Genomic DNA, 19,892 nt, shown 5'->3' on the forward strand with positions numbered 1-19,892 from the left:
TGACCTGGGGATCTAGGGTGCAAGCTTGTGTTACAGCTCTCTGTGGGGACATATCAGTGCCCTGATCTGCCACTCCGGCTTTCTCCCAGGACAGATTGCACTCCTTCTGTGGGAGGCCAGCCTGCAGGAACCAGCCAAGTTAACCCCTACCTCTCTCCAGCCCTTTTAGATTGTGGGCTCTCTGAAGGCAGGATGGCTGTCTGGTTCGCCTTCATGTCCTCTCAATGCCTAGCACATTTGACTGGCTCTGTCAGTGGTTTAGGGATGGAGAAGCACAAGCCCAAGGAAGAGGCTAGATGAACCTTCCCTCTCCTTGTAGCCATTCTTAACCATTTTGTTCCTCCTTGAGGATCTGATGAAGCTTTGGACTATCTCCAGAGAAGTTTAGGCAAACACACACACACACACACACACGCACAGAAAGAATTCTGCACACAGATACCCTATCAATCGATGAGCCCTGGTTAAGAGCCCCTACCCTATGCAGACGCAGAGAATGGACATGGGGACACGGTGGGGGAAGGGGAAGGTGGGACGAAATGAGAGAGCAGCATTGACATGTATATCACTACCAAATGTAAAATAGATGGCTAGTGGGAAGCTGCTGCATAGCACAGGGAGATCAATTTGATGCTTTGTGACTACTTAGAGGGGTGGGATAGGAAAGATGAGAGGGAGGCTCAAGAGGGAGGGGATATGGGGATATATGTATACATATAGTTGATTCACTTTGTTGTACAGTAGAAGCTAGCACAACATTGTAAAACAATTATACTCCAATAAAGATCTGAAGGGAAAAAAAAAAAAAAGAGAGAGAGAGCCCCTGCCCTAGAGCTCTGGCAGGTTCCACTTACCCCACCTCAGCATCATCTCATTCTGCGCCACGCCCTATCTGCACACCCCTGCTGGCCTGCTCTGAATCTGTGCATGCTCTAATCTTTCCACAGCGGAGGTATTTGTTGTGGTACTGATTTGGAACCCGGTTACACTCTTAAGATTTGTTGAAAGTGATTGCTTTTCACCGTTGCTCCGGAGGGAGTACATTAGCTAGCCGTGACCCTGAGGAATAATGGCTTCCTGGAAAGCACAGGTTTTACTTGCTGTTCAAAAGATGACCTTTAAGTGGACAACCCGTTCTTGACACCACCCCTCTCCCGAGAATGGGCCTCTTTCACAATCACCAAAGCCAGCCTGCAAGAAGTCCAGAGGTAAAGCTTCCAGAAGTCTATTGTTTGCAACTAGACCTGCCAGCCTCAGACAGCAGCCTGCCTCAGATCTTTTGGCTTTTCTCTCCATCATCGTCTTCTTGTTTTCACCCTACCTTCGTGGCCTCCATGGTGGTTGACTTTTCCCCATGAGGTCCTCTTTCATGATTTCCTGAGTCACTCCCTTCAGCTTGTATTTGTTTGACATTTGGAGCCATTTCCTATTTGGTAATGTTTGGGGTTTTTAATGGGGGTGGGACATACCCAGCGCTGCTTCCTTCTCTTTCCATTCAACCCTGTACTCTGTGCCGTAGATTCTGGCTGCGACTCAGTTACTGACACTGAGACCGAGGACGAGAAAGTCCTTCTCTACTCGAAGCAGCAGAGCCTGCCGCCGGAGACTTTGCCTGGGAACCTGATGGTGGTGCAGCCGGACCGCATCCGCTGTGGGGTAGGCACTGCTGGGGCTGGTGGATGGATGTCAGAGCACCGGCTCTGGGGCTTTTCAGTGGATGTTTGCTGTAGCGAAGGGAGTGGGGTTCTCCTGTTGCACTTTAGTGTGATCCCAGCCTTCCCATGGGGTTTCCCTGTGCGTTAGCTACCCTGGGACCCCCAGTGCCTGGGCCCTGGCACACCTCACTCCTTTAAGTCAAAGGGAGATGAGCCCAGGAATGTATGTGTCATCAATCTAAGACATTAAGTTCATGGATCAAAAACATAGAACGTGTTGAAGACCAGCAGACATGACCATTGCAAGACACCCATATGCCAGCCCTGGAGTTAGAGGTCTGGGTCTGTTCCTGCCAGCCTAGTGCTGGGCATTTTGAGAGCTTGCTTCTCCGTCAGCTGGCCCCTTGCATGGCCCAGGTGAGTGCCTCAAAGCTCGGTGGCTGAAAGCCGCTGACCAGCATTGCTAGCAAAAGGGAGAAGAGTAATGCCCGAGCGTAACGTGACTAACATTTTCAGGGGTAGGACCTATGTTAAGAGGTGACTTGAATGTGATGGCTAACCGATGGGCCACTGTCATTTGAATCCTACCATAGTATTGATAGCTTTTCATTATCTTTCCTTTCCTGATGAGAAATATGTGATATTGGTTCAGAGCAGTGAAACGGTTTCTTGTGGGTAGGAGCCTGTGCTAAGTTTGCCACTGTGGGCCCTGGAGGCAAGAAGGCGTGAGGGCCGTGGAAATGAGAAGTCCTAGCTTCCCTGCACTTGTGAGTGGTTTTCCAAGCAGCCTGAGGCCATGAGGCGTTGGGCAAGGACTCCCTCCATGGCGGTTGCAAACTGCTGCTTCGCGGTGGATTGAACTCATACACGTGTTTGGTTCAGGTTGCACAGTGTTTTAAAAAGTCAGGCATGAAAATCTGTTTCCAGCTTCCTTTGAATCAAAATCTGTAACACCAGGCCTGAGATGAGCAGCTGGGCCAAGTGGCCCTTTAGATGGGGCCGTGCATCCCCAGGTCACTGGTTCTCACCACTTCCCTTCCCTGTACCCACCTCACTCCTTTCCTTACTGGCCAGGCCTTTGTGGTGGGCATCTCAGTTTCCAGTCTCCCCATATTCCTTCCTGCCTGCCCCATGCCGCTCTCACCCTGAGATCAGGCTGGTGGGTGCCTGTGGGGAGAGGGTTTGGAACTAAAGGATGGTGCTCCTTCCATGCCTCCCTGGTTTTCCAGGCTTTGACTCCTCCTCCCGTGCTGGCTCCCACTGCCCCAGGATTCTCACTGCTACCTGCTCCAGGTCCCTGGGTCCTGGGGCGGCTGGGCTGGGGTTGGGTCGTGACTGTCTGTAGGGGAGACACACTCGTTTTCTCTGGCTCCCCACACTCCTTGGGAGAAGGAGCAGGTGGGACAGGGCTGGACCTAGAGCGGGAGTTGGGTCAACCACAAACACACTCACATTCACCCTCAGCAGTCTCCGTGAGCCAGGACCACCTCCTCCTGTTCTGGAATTATGGCCCTTGTCATGAAGGCCTACTGTAAGGGCTTGAGAGCAGAATCTTACAATGAACATTTGGGGATTAGCTATGGCCAGAAATTTCTCCTTTTCCCCTGTTTTTTTGGAGAAGCTGTCCTTTCCAGTTCAACATCTTAAGAGCTTAACCAGCGTAACCAGCACAGTAAAACAGATAATTCCATTTAGCAGGTTTGGCAAGAGGTCTCAAAGCAATGTAAAATAGCTACTCAGGTTGCTGAATACTTGGGAAAATTAATCCTCCAATAAGTTATTTTTGTCCATCTAAGAACAACATAAATTGCAGAACCCAAGAAGGTTTCTCTAAATCAGTACCTCTTACTCTGTAAGGAGCATGAGTCACCCAGAGCTCTTGGTAAAATGCAGACTCTGGTATGATGGGTCCAGACAGGGCTTGAGATTCTGCATGTCTAGCAAGCTTCCAGGGATGCCAATGCTGCTGGTCCCTTGGCCTCACTTTGAGTAGCAAGGCTGATCTAGAATAGTGCTTTGCAAAGTATATGTGGTGAAGAACCTTTTTTTTAATTTTTTTTTTAAATTTCCAATTCTGCCATGGACCAATACTTTTATAAATATACAATGAAAAAGAAATGCTACAAAAATTAAATAAAAAGACATACAAGCCCCAGAACTTCCCTGGTGGTGCAGTGGTTAAGAATCTACCTGCCAATGCAGGGAACATGGATTGATCCCTGGTCCGGGAAGACTAAAGGATGCCTCGGCCTCAGGGCAACTAAGCCCATGTGGCAACTAAGCCACTACTACTGAGCCCACATGCTGCAACTACTGAAGCCCTTGTGCCTAGAGCCGGTACTCCACAAACAGAGAAGCCACTGCACTGAGGAGCCCGTGCACCACAATGAAGAGTAGCCCCTGCTCACCACAACTAGAGAAAGCCTCGTGCGCAGCAACAGAGACCCAACACAGCCATTCATTCATTAATTAATTAAAAAAATACAAGCTCCAGGTTTTAAAATTTATTATCATTAGGTTTGACAGACATAAAATTACTTCATCAAATTGCTATTAAGGTTTATAAATGTTCACTCTTGGGTTTTGTAACTTGTCTTGTTGGGACCCACGGCAGGCAGTCACTGCCTGGCACTGGACTGCAGACGCCACCCTGCTTAGGAGCAGCCTCACTAGGTAGAGCTGGGGCTGCAGGAGCCAGGAGACCCTCTGGCTCAGCAACCTTAACAGGAAGGAGAGGGGACATTGACTGGTCTCCCATTCCAGGCAGAAACCACTGTCTACGTCATCGTGAGATGTAAGTTGGATGAGAGGGTGACAACAGAAGCCGAGTTTTCTCCTGAGGATTCTCCCTCGCTAAGGGTGGAAGCCAAGCTGGAGAATGAGTACACCATTTCCGTGAAAGCTCCCAGTAAGTAGCTCATTTACCTCTGGAAATTAAGCATCATGTGAAGAGGCCCCCCCCCCCCCTTACTTTCTTTTACTTGTCGACAACTGTCTTTATCAGCCATTGAGAAAAGTGACAGCCAAGATTTGGATTTGGTTGCCATGTTCTATTTAAAGGAAAAAGCAGTTGTAGCAACATATATGTGTGATGGGGGGGAGGGGGAGATGGAGATATTAAAATGTTTGTAAAGTTAATATATTAACATTTTTGAAATTGGAGAAAAATAGGAAAAGTAGGGGGAAAAAGTCATCTCACAGCCTACCAGTCAATCTTTTTTGCCTTTGTTCATAATTTTTATAAACATAGTTGTTCTAGTAGTATCTATTACCTTAAATTCTGTTTTCCTTTATGTAGTCTTAATCTATTCTCTCTTCATCCCTTTACCCCTGTACTATTACATGGACTTTGTAACTCTCCATTTTATAACATATTTTTTCTGTTACAAAAGTAATGTGTGCTCAATACAGCAAACCTGGAGAATACAGTAACCGTAAAAGAAAATACATAGAAAATTACCCATATGCCACCCCCCCAAAAGGAAATCACTGGTTTCTGTATTTTCCCACATCTGTGTACATAGCTTTATGTCTTGTAACCAAGTTTCATTACCTGAAATATACGATGAATAGTTTCCCATTTTAATAAATATTCTTTTACAAAATGATGCTTAATGGTTTCAAGGTAATCTGTTGTATAGACGTACCATGATTTATAAAACCAGTCCCTTGTGTTGGACCTGTATCCTATAACCGTAATATTTAAAGCTGTGTGTTACTCAGTTGAATAGAAGTTTCACCTTTAAGTTCTTCATCTCCTCATTGCTGCATATTTATGTGATTTCTGATTTCTTATTGTCTTTTTACTGTTCTAACTGATGATATATTGAGCATCTTTATGCATGCAGGGTTTTTTTTCTTTTATGTTTAGGATTATGTCCTTGAGATGGAATCCCTGAAACAATGGGCATTTTTAAGGGTCTTGGAAGATAATGCTTAATTGCTTTATGAAATACGACTACTCTCAAGTTTATTTTCTATACACTCACTAACACCAGGCATGATCACTTTGAAGATTTTCACTAATTTGATGTTTCTGAAGGGTAGTCAATTGTTTTAATTTGCATTTCTTTGATTACTAGCAAAGTTAAATACTTTTCCATGTTCTCTACTTTTTGCATTTCCTCTTTTGTGAATCGAATCTTTGTGGTTGGTGTATTTTTAATTTTTTCTTTCCCCCTCAAAACCCCTTCCTGTGGTGTAGAAAAGAGAGAGCACCCAGGGAGAGCACACAGTAATGACAGCAGCAGAGCAAGTGAATCAATTCTACTGGCCTGATGGGGAGGAGGCGCGGAGTCCCACCGCCAGGATCCCTCCCATCCCTGGCGACCATTGGCCTTGTATAAAGTGCTTTAAATTCAACTCTTCTTCCTGTCTGTTGTGACACTGGGCCTACAGTAGTGAACAAAACAGATGAAAATCTTCCAAAAGTTAAATTGCAGACCCAATGAGGATAATTCCTCTGACTCAGAGGCCTCCTGTGTGTTAATGTGCCCGCTGCTACTTCCACTCTTTCCCTCACTTCCCAATCCTGCAGCTCACCTCCAAGATCTCTCTTCCAGTCCCCAATTAATTTCTTCACCATGTAAGTAATCCAAGAACACTTTTCCCTATACTCTTTTTTTTTTTAGATTTTATTTTGATGTGGACCACTCTTTTTTGTCTTTATTGAATTTGTTGTGATATTGCTTCTCTTTTATGTGTTGGTTTTTTGGTGGAGATGTATGTGGGAGCTTAGTTTCCCAACCAGGGATTGAACCCACACCCCTTGCATTGGAAGGTGAAGTCTTAACCACTGCACCGCCAAGTCCTCCCTGTACTCGTGTACTACAAAAAAAGAACAGTTTTATAGTATCTTTTCTTCTGTTCAGACCTTTCATCTGGGAATGTTTCTCTGAAGATATATTCCGGGGATTTAGTGGTGTGCGAAACCGCTATCAGCTATTATACTGACATGGAGGAAATTGGGAATTTATTGTCCAATGCTGCAAATCCTGTGGAGTTCATGTGTCAGGTAAGAGGATGGTGAAAGAACACCGGAGTTTTCTGGACCTGTAGTTTCTGTTCATGGTTCACCAGTCTCAAATCTGTTGGATGGGAGATAGCTGGATTTAAAATCTGACCGTCTTCACTTTTGTATTTAGGCCTTTAAAATTGTGCCCTACAACACAGAGACCCTTGATAAACTGCTAACGGAGTCCCTGAAGAACAACATCCCTGCAAGTGGGCTGCACCTCTTTGGAATCAACCAGCTGGAAGAAGAAGATATGATGACAAGTAAGTCAAGAGTCAAACCTCAGGAAACCAGCAGTGGGTTGATTCCAGTTTGTCCGTTCACTGTAGGCTCAAAACAAATATTTGTTTGATGAGGGGGGAGCAGTCTCATGGGCATGTGTGACATGTGGGAGCTGGGAGAAACCCTCACATGGGGATGGTGCCTGGTGCACTGGGCAGGATGCCTATTACAGTGCTTTTGTGGATACCACTCTTCCTTCACATCTCAGCTGCACTACACAAATGCGACCTAAGTCCCTGGTTACCCATTGCTTGCGTTCCATCCTTCCACAGCCTCTGAGAACCATAAGGTTGAGGTTATGTTACCTTCAAGTCCTTCTCCTGGGAGCATTCTCTTGTTGCCTCTCCCCATTTTCCTACTGTGGAATGTTCTTACATCACTTCCAGCAGGTGTTAATATTCTCAATTCTTAAACTTGAGGTTCAGGAGGGAGTATTTCATGGCTTGACAATCATGGGGGATGCTGGGGACATTTTCATACCTTCATTCCAAGGATCATATCCTGGTGAATAGAAAGCTGGGTTTGTCTTATTAAAAAACATACATACATATGTATATATATGCACATAAAAACATATGTATATATACATGTATCTATCTGTTTATCTATCTATCACTCTTGGGTTTAGAAATCAACTTTTATCAAAATTAAAAAAAAAACTTTGTCCCCCAATTCCACAACACAAGCATGTCTATTTCCTTGGTTGAGTTTCACTTGCTATATCCAGATATTAGTAGGTGGAGGGGGGATCCAATGACTGTCAGGAGTACTTTGTTTCCCACAAATCAGAGGGTCAGTGGGATTCACATGCATTAACACCATCATTCAAAACCTGTCCTAAACAAAGAGCTCACTAAAACCGTCTTATTAATCCTGCCAGGTGCCTTTGAGATGGTCTGGAAATATTTTCTAGTTCAAAACTAAGGGCCACAGAAAGGCTATGTAATAGCCCCAGGATTACCTGGCATACTTTATGAAATTGGGCATAAGAGCTAAGAAGATGGTTTTTGTTTGCTTGTTTGTTTGTTTGTTTGTTTTGCTGTGCCACATGGCTGGCAGGATCTTAGTTCCCTGACTAGGGATCAAACCCGTGCCCAGAGCTGTGAAAGTGCTGAGTCCTAACCATTGGACCGCCAGTGAAGTCCCAGGATTTATGTCTTTTAATTAGCATAAATTAATTGTTTTAAAGTGCTCTGAAATTTGAAGAGAAGGTCAAAACGTTATTCCTGTTGTACTTTGTGGCTGCTATTTAAGCCTTAGAACATAGGCACATTTTGAAATAGTAGTATTTCTCAGGATTCTCCGATTCTTTTAAAGAAAGAAGGTAGGATTTTAATGATTAGATTTGCTAATTAATTGACATAACATTTCTTCTGCTTCTGTCATCTTCAGTTGTGCCACAGAGGAAGCTGGTAGATGTTAGGTCAATCCACCAAGGAGTAATGACTGAGCACCTGCTGGATGCCATACTCGGCTTCCAGATTCATCTCCATGAGCAAGGTGCTCCATGCCTTTTTTTTTTTTAATCTTTTGACCGCACCGTAAGACATATGGGACCTTAGTTCCCTGACCAGGGATAGAACCCTCAACCCCTGAAGTGGAAGTACAGAGTCTTAACCACTGCACTGCCAGAGAAGTGCCCCCCGCTCCCGCCATGCCTTCCTTTTTATCTGATCATTAAGTTTTCCTTGACAATGTTTCAGATCAGAGGGATGAAGAGCTGCCCACTTTGTTGCACTTTGCTGCCAAGTATGGACTGAAGAACCTCACTGCCTTGTTGCTCACCTGCCCGGGAGCCCTACAGGCCTACAGTGTGGCCAACAAGCACGGCCACTACCCCAACACCATGGCGGAGAAGCACGGCTTCCGGGACCTGCGGCAGTTCATCGACGAGTATGTGGTAAGGTCAAGGTGGGAGAGGCTCCAGGATTGGAAATGCACCTTGTGGTCCCAGGGCTGCCTTTTCACTAAAGACCATCTCTAGCATGTTCTCATGTGCCTCTTCTGGCAGGGCCATTACGCATGGGCTTGAGATGAGCCCTGGAGTCACATGGACCTGTGTCTAAATTCCTTACCAATACTTGTCAGCCACGTGACTTTGGGCAAATCATGTATCTGTCCTCTCTCTCTCTCTCTCACTCAGTTTCCTGATACACAGGAGAAAGGTTATAATAGTTCTACCCTCAGGGTTGTTCTGAGGATAAAAAGAAATAATGTATGTAAAGCACTGAGATCCATCCTCGAAGAATTTGCAGACACATCTACAGAGTGAATCTGCCGAAGGTAGATTCTGACTCGTCTTTCCAGTCACCTCCCCACCCACCTCCAAGGCACTTGGCAGGATGCTCACAGCTGCCTCCCCCACCGTCAGGCCCAGGTGAACTGTTAGGCTTTGTTCCTTGCTTGGCAGAGACCACAGTAAAGCTCTGCACCTGAGGCTTCAGGGAGGCCAACGGTGAGGCCCCACCTTCTGACCACCTCTCCCTCTTTCTGAGCCTCTGCCTGTCTTCAGGTTTATCTGCTCCTCTGGTTTTGGACCCCCAGATCCTCCTTGATCATTGACTTCTGGGTCCTTCTTTGAGTGTAATCTCATCCCGTGTCTAGGCCTCGTTCCGTGCCCCAATATTGCTTTCATTGTTTTGGAGGCAGCTGCCCTTCCTGACCCCACCCTTTTCTGGTTTTCCTCCATTTTCATAATTCACAGCAGTGACGTGGAAATAGGTCAGCCTGTCATATGGGGCTGTGACCTCAAAAGGAACAGTAAACACTACCTCCATACAGGAGTGAACCTGACATCTCCCCAGAAATTTACCTCTCTGCTCTGTACTTGACAATCTACAAGGCAGTGACTCACTGAGACATATAGAGGAGGCCTCCCAAAATTTAGGGGGTGATTAAATGTACTGAATGACTAGAATAACATGAGTGCCTGTTTTGGGCATCATTGACATAAATGAGGCTAAAAGGTATTCACAGTCCAAGAGTATTTACTTGGCTTTACTTTGGAAGCACAAATATATAAAGTGCAATGTCTCCCTGCCAATAGTTTTTTTTTTTTTTTTTTTTTTGCTGCCAATAGTTTTTAATTAAGAACATACTGTATTTGTATTAATGACTACTATTTATTGAATTTATTTGATTGGCAAATGCGTTATCTCCTTTAATCCTCACCACAACCTTTTGAAGCTGACAGTATGTTATCTCTCTTCAACAAAGGAGGAAAAGGGCCTAGAGAGGCAGAGTCATTGTGCCCAGGGTCCCACACTAGTCAGAGTGGAGGTAGGATTTGAACCTACTTGATGCTAAAACTGGGGCTTGTTATCCTACTTTATGCCCCAGGGACGTGGAAAGATGCACGTCCAGTTTGCACTGAAGTTAATCTGGTTCACACTTGTCATATCATCTTTGTTCTCTGACTACAATCGCTTCAACCGATGCATCTCCAGCACTGCCCCCAAAAGCTTGTCCCTCCATGCTGTTCATGACCTCTAAGAGCCATCCCATTTCCTCTTTCCACCATATCACAACCGAATGCCAGAACTTGAATCTCCCACACGCCACAGCTGTAACCTGGTCTACTCCTTGGGGCTCATCAGGAAAGCAACACAGCGTGTCAATAGCAGATTAGTTCTCTTGGGGTAGCGATGTTGAAAATGAGGATTTTTGTGGGTTGATGCTGAAATAAGGATTGTGAAACATCAAAGTTTCTTACCAGGAAAAATTGTGCAGGGGTTTCAGAGAAGCCAGCTCTCTGGCTTCACAACCACCTGGAGGCAGAATGAGAAAGGGGGGCCTCTCTGACTTCAGGGCATTTCACCCAAGAGCGTCTCTCCTCTTGGGCAAGGATGTAAAGCCGAGGCGAGCACTTTGGAGAAGGGGGCTGTCAGGCACTTTGGAGCAGCCTAATGGGGACTAGTGAATCAGGTTCCCGAGGGACTTCTGACTACACACAAGGGCAAGAACATCTTAGCTGCAGCCCTGTTTAGCCCATTTGAAATTCCATCTGGCTAATCGGCAAGGGTTACACCTTTGTATGCCATTTGTTCCCATTTGAGAAACCACTAGGGTATAGGAGAAAGGTCAGAAGCCAAGACTGCAGACCCTTGAGTGAGGCACTAGATTTTCCTGAGCTTTGGTTTTCTCATCTTTTGACCAGGGAATAGGAGACTTTCTTAAGCAGTGGTGGAAAGGATGTCATGAGATAACGTATAGGCACATCTCTAGCACCATTCCTGACACATAATAGGTACTCATGAGAAAGTGTTTAATTTGTATCCTCTGGGCATTGGACGTTTAATGGGTGTCTCCTCTGAGTGCATAACTCTGTCCTTAGTGTCTGAGGAAGATACAAAGATTAAAACCAAGAACAGAAAACAAAGGAAAAGACTTGGAGCCTGGCCTCAAGGAGCGTTCAGTCTGGTGGGAATTACATACATGCACACACAGTTGCAGCCCTGATGCATGTGACCCTTTACTCTGCGCTCACAAGCCCACTCTGTCCAGAGAGCCTGGCTGTGTCAGTGTGCCGGGGGGTCCCACTTCTCTTTCAGGAAACTGTGGACATGCTGAAGAGTCACATTAAAGAGGAACTGATGCAGGGGGAGGAGGCTGACGATGTGTACGAGTCCATGGCCCACCTTTCCACAGACCTGCTCATGAAGTGCTCCCTCAACCCTGGCTGTGACGAGGAGCTCTACGAGTCCATGGCGGCCTTTGTGCCGGCCGCCTCCGAGGACCTCTGTAAGTAGCACGGCTCAGTTCTGCTTCCATCTTTCTGTTGACAAACGCATTTCTTCCTTCTGCTGAGTGTGGGGGAAGTCCCTTGCTTACCCCCGCCCCACTCTGGAGAGACGAAGATCCCGTTTTACGCAAAGCTAGATGGGTCATCGTGTGCTGTGACAAGCAGAATCATTCTGGCACTTCCTCTGCTATGACTGTTGTTACTGGAAAGTTTAAGCAAGCGTCTGGAAGTCAGAGTTGATGGAGGTATTGCCTGTGATCCCAGAAGCGAAATCAGTGGCTTTTGACTCTGTCAGTTCCAACAGGCCCTTTTTATAGCAAACATTTTGTGATGCTCCCCTACTACCCTGACGTGAGATTCATATAATATAACCAGCCTACATATGAAACTTTTAGAAATCAAATATATGTCCTAATTGAAATATAGAAGAGAACTAAAAGGAGAGGAAATGCTCAGGTGTGCCTCCACATGAGGACATAGTGCATGTCAGATGCAGTCACCTGCATTCAGAGTCACTGCCAATGTCACGGCCTCAAATGCTGACAGACACGTTTATTGTATTGGTGACTTGGATACCGCTAGCAGCACTGGCATCAGTGTGTGGATTTTCCTAAATGGTGAGTGATTCCTCACATTCTGCCCTCCATTTTCATAGTAATTGAATTCCTGGAAAATTTGGTGCATATCAAAACCATGCAGAAATACAAGCTGTATTTTATAAATGAAGCAGTTTAGTTTCTAGGCTCAGAAAATTATAAGCAGGGCTTTTTTGATAACCTGGTTTTATTGGATTAATATATAATAAACTTTTTTCCAAAATGTCATATCTCCAGGAGATGATTTTTTTGTAAATTGCTTAACAAATTTTGCCCATTTTTTGTTTATCTTAATTGTTTTTTTAATAGCAAAAATAATACATTCTTCCAAAAATTGGAAACAAAATAAAAATGTATAACGGAGTTATTAAAAGTCCATGACTCCCCTCAACCAACCAATATAGCACTTGTAATAGTTTGGTGGGGATTTTTGCCCATATTTTTCCTTATACCTGCTGATATTAAATTTAAAAATATACACACATGCATATATATATATAAACAGATATGTACAAATACACACGTGTATAAATATGTATCATAAGCAGTTTTTTTTAACCCATGTGTGTCTAGTGATACATTTAAAAGTCATAAGGGACACAAAACAGGGCTGTCCCCCACACTGAAGGTTGTCTAGCATCTTTCTCCCTTCTGCTAAATGCCAGTAGTGTCCCTGCATCATGGTGACAACCCAAAATACCCTCATAGATTTTCCAAGTACCCTCTAGAGGGCAGTGCCGCTCCCCTTGAGAACCACTGGTCTAAATAACATTTGTTTTCAATGCACATGTCAGAGTTGAAGCAGGAGGACCACACAACCAGCCCTCTAACAGCCTTCTTTGTGTATTACCACCATTTGCTACGAGATGCTAAGAGCTGAAACACTACCTACAACTTCTTTCTCCTTCCCTCTGGTCTAATTAATAGATTCAAGAAAGACAAGACAAATACCCATCAATGTGTCCATCAGCTTTATTGGCAGAGGACTTTCTGGCATGTGCTAGATTGAGTATTGCCAACTTTCAGCCTGAGAAGAAGACTGCAGGGACCTGGGCCCACAAGCAGTTGGGACTGATTTCCCATCTATGAACAGAAAAGCAGGCTTTAAGAGGGCGCTTTGGAGCAGGAAATGGGGGCGGGTCAGGGGGCCAGAGGTGAACCCTGACACCAGCAGGGCCTTTGACACTGCAACCCCAACACCTGGAAGGTGTGGTCTGCTGGTTGTTAGGTGCTTGCCAGATTGGCTGCTCCTCTAGGGGAGGGAAAGAAAGAGGGAAAGGGCGGTAGAAGCTCTCTTCCAGCACCTGACTGAGAGGGCTGCAAGTGCTGGTGGAAGCTCTTCCCGAATGAGCCGTGACCCAGCAGGAAGGTGAGGAGAGAAGGCATCGTCTCCTCCATCCACATACTCTGCCCCACTGAATCCTCAAAGCAACTGTACAGGGATGCTTTTATTAACCTGCACTTTACAAATGAGGAAACTGAGGCATGGCGAGGTTAAGCAACTCCCCAAAGTCTCGCAGCTAATAAGTGATAGAGCCCAGGTTTGAACCCAGGGCTCTCTGTCTCTGGGACCATATTCCTTATTCCGTGCCGGAAATTTCCATCGAACACCACAAATGTTAGTCCTGGTTTCTTTTAGAAAAACCATCCAGCAGCTCCAGCCATGCTTCCTCTTTCTGTGGCCCAGATGTTAGCTCACAGAACAGCCTCTGGCGCCCCCTGCCCGTGCACACCCATCTCTCTCTCCACATACCCAACAAGCATTCTGGAGCACCTGTGCTTCAGCCACTTGCCGCTCCCACTCCTGATTTTTTGGTGAGACAGTGGAGTGGAGGGGAGACACAGTCCTTTTCAATCTGGAACAGAGACTCATTCACAAAAGAACACTTGGAGGACAACTAGTACCCCTCCAGGAAGCCAGAGACCATGCATCATCATTTCTGCCCTGTGTCCCTGTGGTGGGGCAGTTGAACAATTAAAGAACCCCCCACTTTGCTGGTAGTTGGTTTAGTGCTGACAGAGAGCCTTAACACCTGTTATCCCCCTGGATGTTCCAACCCAGGAAATCCCCCACCACAACAGTGCAAAGCTGTAGGGAATGCTAACAGCAGCCATCCCATCACTCCTGTCTGCAGGCCTGTCACAGTGGGAACGTCGAACCTCTCCAGCTCAAGGCTCACTTCCCAAGACAGTGGAGTGCTATGGAGCTTGCCTGGTTTGTGGCCGGTTGGCAACTTATAAATTTACATGGAGCGGTGGGAGGGTGGGAATTCTGGTTGCCGCGGAGCTAGGAGACCACCAACAGGCAGGCTGTAGAATTCTGCTGTTTTGGGAATGGGCAAAGGAAACCCACTGCATTTTTCACTTGCCAGATCATATAAAGTCTGAATTTTCTGAATCTAGGTATGATTTGTGTTTCTTCTCTGTGGTTTAATCTTGAGAATGACCACTTACTCAGAAGCAGCAGCAACGTGTACCTACAGAGGAACCATTCATTTTACTACCAGTGACTCTCTAGGGGAGAAGGCAGTTTAGGTCATAAGTAAGTAGGACAAACTGATAAATCTAAGATGCATATTTGTAACACCAGCCAGCACAGTAATCACTAGGTATATCTGCTGACCCTTTCAAGTCAACACACTGCTTTCATTACTGTGATCTCATCTGATCATCCTAGGGCTTGGTGGTTAGAGTTATCTGCATTTTATAGAGAAGACCGCTAAGACTCCAAGATTTAGTAACTTAAGACTTAAGTCCCATCGAGGGAGAACTAGGTCAGGAATCTGGGTCTGCAGATTCCCAGGGGTCAAGTCTGTCAGCTGCCCACTGAGCTAGAGGACACCCCTGGCCTGCCCTTCTAGGGTGTGCACTTGCCAGCCCTGGGACGGATACTTACCGGGGCGCTACTTCCTAAATCTAAATAGTGGAGGTTATCAGTGCCCCATCTTTGTTACCATTCAACCCTAGAGGCTGAAAATAAACATATTAAGGAAACTAGGCTGTGTTTATTCACTAACTGACTTGCTCGCTCATTCATTCATTTGCTCACAGGACAAACATTATGGAGTGCAGGCTCTAGGCCAGCTCCTTACCAATGCTTTGGAGGTCATCTAACTGTGTTGGGACAAATCTGCCTCTTTCTGACTTGAGTTTTGGAGAGGGGATAGTAATGAGGTCCTCAAAGGGAATCCGAACAACCACTAAGTAGGGAGGTTGTCAGGGAAACTCCCAGTGTTGAATGAAGAGGGCTGGGGAGCGATGTTGGGTTCGGACCCTGCGATTTTCTGATCCTTCCCCTGAACTTGCACGCATGGGTACGCGCGCACGCACACACACACACACACGCCTCACACTCACTGTCTTTAGTTTAGATATGCTGCCACCAGGTGGTAACTACATGTCTTTATTATCAGACATAACAAATAATATTTGCTCCCAATTCTCTTGAGAATGTTGTGTTCAAACCCCCACAGATTTAAACCATCATTTTCCACACTGTACTATACCAGAAATAAATGTGTTTAGGGTACGCTTATGTAAACACTAACTAAAAATCACGGCACACCTCTCTTTGGGTATCTTCACTATCTCCTGATTTTTTTCTCATTTACTTCTTTTGCTTGTATCCCTGCCTTTAGAGAATGATACGGTGGTCCTGGTGGTCCTTTGACTTAGGTGATAAATTTTGTGTGGAAAGCCTCACCCAGTGACTGGTCACTTCGCTGAGGCTCTGGGTACTAAACCATTTCTGGGAGGCCCTTGCCTAGCTGTTTCCAAGGTAATCCGCTTGTGGATTTAGCGCTGCTTGACTATCTCAGAGGCCTGTCTTTCTCCATCAGGAGAGAGGAGTAAAAAGAGAAAGTTGCAATGTCTTGCTGCTAGAAAGTAAACTCACATGTGTCACTCTAATCCACTCCACTTCTTGTGACTTCTGCACTGAACTTTTCTTTTGCGCCCTGCTCCCTCCACCCGGGTCTGTGGCTCAGATTTGTGTGCCGTGGAGAGCCGACTTAGCCCCAGCTAACTTGCTGACTTCCCGTGACAACCTCCTCGGCAACTGGCGTCTTTATAACAGATCATCTCCAGCAGTGTTTTCTTTACCTGAGGTCTCTGGTTACAGTCTCTCTCCAAGCTGGGTCCCCTCTGAGCTGGGGGCATAGCTGGGCCCAGTAAAGGGCCTCACAGCCCAGCCATGTAAGGTCTGAGCCCATCTGAAAGACCACTTGTAAGCAAAGCAAAATGGTTAAGTTACTGATTGTTAAGTTACTGGAACATGCTGCCTTTCCCATCTGCACACTTTTCTCTAAAGAGTCTTCTTTCCTGCAGCCGCCAAGTCTCTGCCATCCTCCTGCTATTCGTCTTGGGAGGACCCTGGCTAGTAGAGCCAAGAAGTGCCTAAGGGGCAGTGGGGCTGGGTGCAAGGCATGAGGAACTCACTTACCAGCAAGGAACTCACTCAGAGGCAGGGCTGCCTCTTCCTGTCTTGTCTGGGGCTGAAACTTGACCTGGAGAACTAAAGGGAGCCTCAAGGCACTTCTGACTTCCTTAGATTTTTCTCTCCTCTAGATGTACAAGAACTGTGTTGTGGATACAGGCACTTAGTGAAAGCATGCTGGATTGAATATGTTTAAGTTAATACGATAAAATCCTCACCATCAGCAGCAACCTTGCTCCCCTCTGTACCTGCACAGCTGTGGGTCACACCTTCCTTGGGGAACTGCATGCAAATCATTTTGTACATGCTTCTTTGGTTACCTGCCCCTACTTCAGTTAGGAAGCATGTATCATCCACAGGCTGTATACAACAGGTGCTCAATTATTTCTTGAATTTGAGAGTTACCAGAAAATAAGACATCATCCTAAATGTTGTGGTGTGGAATTGTTTGTTGACATTCCAATGCAACGGTTTCACTTCCCCGATAGGTGGTAGTGAGATATCTGTTAGATGTCCCCGAAGGTGGGACATCTTTGGCCACTCCCGGCTGCCTTTTCTTTCTTGTCTGCATATATTTGCTCATGCTTTCCTGCTGCCTGAATTGCCTTCTCTTTTCTCCGCTTGGGAAATGCCCAGATTCCTTAACAAAGCCTGAAGACCTCCATATGCATGTACTTGTTTGCTTATTCCTCATTAGTTTGTCCATTCTCACATTCATTCCTTTAACAACATTCATCGACCCCCTTGAGAGTTTAGTCACTATGTCAGGTGATGAGGAGTCAGTAAATAAGCCGGCATGATCCCTGCCTTCCAGAGCTTCCCTTCTAGGGGGAGAGCTGGATATTAAACAAAGATACTGCATAACTGAATACATAACTACAAACTGTGTCAGTGCCACGGAGGAAAAAGGCACGGCGCCCTCGAGAGGGCAGCTGGTAGAGAATGGATGGGGGGTGGGGCATGCATGTGACTTAGGAAGTCACAGTACCCACTATCCCGACCAGGAACGCACCCTGTGGACTGATTCCTGCAAGGCAGGGCGTCTGTGTGCTTGCCAGGAGCACCGCACTGAGGCACTTGTCTGCTAAGAAATCCACCAAACTCAACATGCTGCTTCCCCTAACCCTTTCATGCTTAGCCTCTTCTTTTCCAATGCCAGTCACTCCTTAGCGCCGCTCATTTCAGACTGCGATTCTCCTCTCTCTATGCCTCTGTTTCTCTCTCCCCTCCCCCAACTCTGTCTTTCTTTCTCATTGCCTCTCTCCCTTTCTCGCCAGCTCCTTCTCCCCCCTCCTCCTCCCCCCACCTCTGCAGGTGTGTGACTCTCTCTTTCTCCCTGTCCCTGCCTCTGCCTCTCTGTGTGTCTGTCTCTCTCCTTCCCCTCACTTCTCCACGAGGGTATGGGAAGGTTGGACTTTCTTGTTGACATGGTCCGTCACAGCCCTCCATTCCACCTGTGTGCAAAGGGAACCAATCGGGTTTCAGGTTTTCTTCAAATGTTTTACCATGCTGCTCCTTGCTCTAAGCCTCCTTTCTGGTCACAAAAACACTTGCTGGGAAAAAAATTCTTTTGGCCTGCTTTCAGGATTTGAGAGCCTTTCCAGAGGAATCGTCTCTCGCTATCTGACATTTTACTGTATTATATACTCAGATTAGGTTTTCTATTAATTTAACAAAACATAATCTAGATGGAGTCTCCACTGCAGCCAAGTGATCTAGATTTATGTCCCATGAGGAGTATCACATGAGCTTCTTTGAAAATTCACTATTGCTCTTGACTCATTCCTTAATTAAGTGCCTGCCTGTCTTCTCTCATCTGTTCACGCTTCTTTCTTCCCAGGAATGGTTTCTTTGGGTTGACTCCTTTGAAAAAGTACAGTGTAACTCTGCAGCTGACTGTTTCCAGAAGGAGCCTGTGGCCCCAGAGTCTCCTTATTATTGTTTTGGGGTTTTTTTCCCCAATAAAATGAAAGAACTTTTTCCTTAGACCGGTAGGTTTCAGCATATTTCAGTTTGTTTTTAACTGACAAGTGGTTAAGGTTAAGTGCTTAGAATCTGAAGTACAAACCCTGAGCATCGAGGGATGCAGGGATCTGTTGTTGTGCTTTCCTTTTCAACATGTCCTTTGTCTGGAAACTGACTCCCTTCACCTCCAGAATTTTCTATTTCAGTCGCTCATGTGTTACTGTGTGCCTGGGTCGTATGTACACATGTCAAATTTAGAGTTTGAGGGTTTTATCTCTCATTAACTCCAAACAAGCAGCTACTTTTTCTTTTCTTTATTATTACAAAAGTAGTATCTGCTACTACTAGGACTAAATGCCTAATATAGCTATGGGAAATAGTGTTTTAAAAATAATTTCATGTGCCACTGTCAGCTAGCTGGTGTTGAGTGCCTGGGGAGCTGTGTTGAGAAGGATTCTGAGGCCACGAAGAATGCTACGATTGAGCAGAGATGTTTGCCTTGAGATGACCCTCCAGAATAGGGACATGGAGGCCAACATGTGTATCTGCTGTTTCTGGTCTAATTCAAAGATACTTATGTTCAACTCAGTATAAAAATAATCATTTTATTTAAAATATAAATGGAAAGAAAATTATTTTTCTTCATTTAAGGCAGTGCATGCAGCTCCAGAGACTCAGTAGAGGCCTGTGCCCACATCAGACCAGGGCTGCTCAGTCCATGTGGACATGATATGATGGACTTGCTTGAGTGACCCTGGTCCCTGTGCCCACTCCCCTCACCAGTCCCACATGGGAAGGAAACTCATGACAGGTTGCCTGTGCTCACATTTGGTCTTATCTGTGGTAGGCAGAATAAGGCCCCTGAACCTGTGAGTATGCTAGGTTACATGGCAAAGGGGAATTAAAGTTGCAGATGGAATTAAAGTTCCGAGCCAGCTGGCCTTAAAATAATGGGGATATCCTGGCCTATTGGGGAGGACCCAATATAGTCACAAGTGTCCTTAAAAGTAGAAGTAGGGTGGGAATTCCCTGGTGGCCCAGTAGTTAGGACTTGGTACTTTCGCTGCAGTGGCCTGGGTTCAATCCCTGGTCAGGGAACTATAATACAATCCTGCCAGCCTCAAGCTCCCCCCCGCCAAAAAAAGTAAAAGAAGGAATCAGAAGTTAGACCAGAGATGGCATCATGAGAAGGACTCAGTTCAAC

At 45.8% G+C, this 19,892-nt stretch overlaps 1 protein-coding gene across 1 annotated transcript in view; it reads left to right on the forward strand.

Annotated features, from left to right (window-relative positions):
• Positions 1-19,892, forward strand: part of PIK3AP1 (phosphoinositide-3-kinase adaptor protein 1) — a 115,109-nt gene that overhangs the window by 52,870 nt on the left and 42,347 nt on the right. Inside the window, exons 3-8 of the mRNA XM_057737350.1 lie at positions 1,520-1,656; positions 4,419-4,563; positions 6,527-6,669; positions 6,800-6,932; positions 8,655-8,851; positions 11,502-11,691. Coding sequence (XP_057593333.1) covers positions 1,520-1,656; positions 4,419-4,563; positions 6,527-6,669; positions 6,800-6,932; positions 8,655-8,851; positions 11,502-11,691 — 945 coding nt within the window. The remainder of the gene's footprint in view (positions 1-1,519; positions 1,657-4,418; positions 4,564-6,526; positions 6,670-6,799; positions 6,933-8,654; positions 8,852-11,501; positions 11,692-19,892) is intronic.

The sequence above is a fragment of the Hippopotamus amphibius genome, chromosome 5 (assembly GCF_030028045.1).
Source record: "Hippopotamus amphibius kiboko isolate mHipAmp2 chromosome 5, mHipAmp2.hap2, whole genome shotgun sequence".
Classification (NCBI taxonomy): domain Eukaryota; kingdom Metazoa; phylum Chordata; class Mammalia; order Artiodactyla; family Hippopotamidae; genus Hippopotamus; species Hippopotamus amphibius.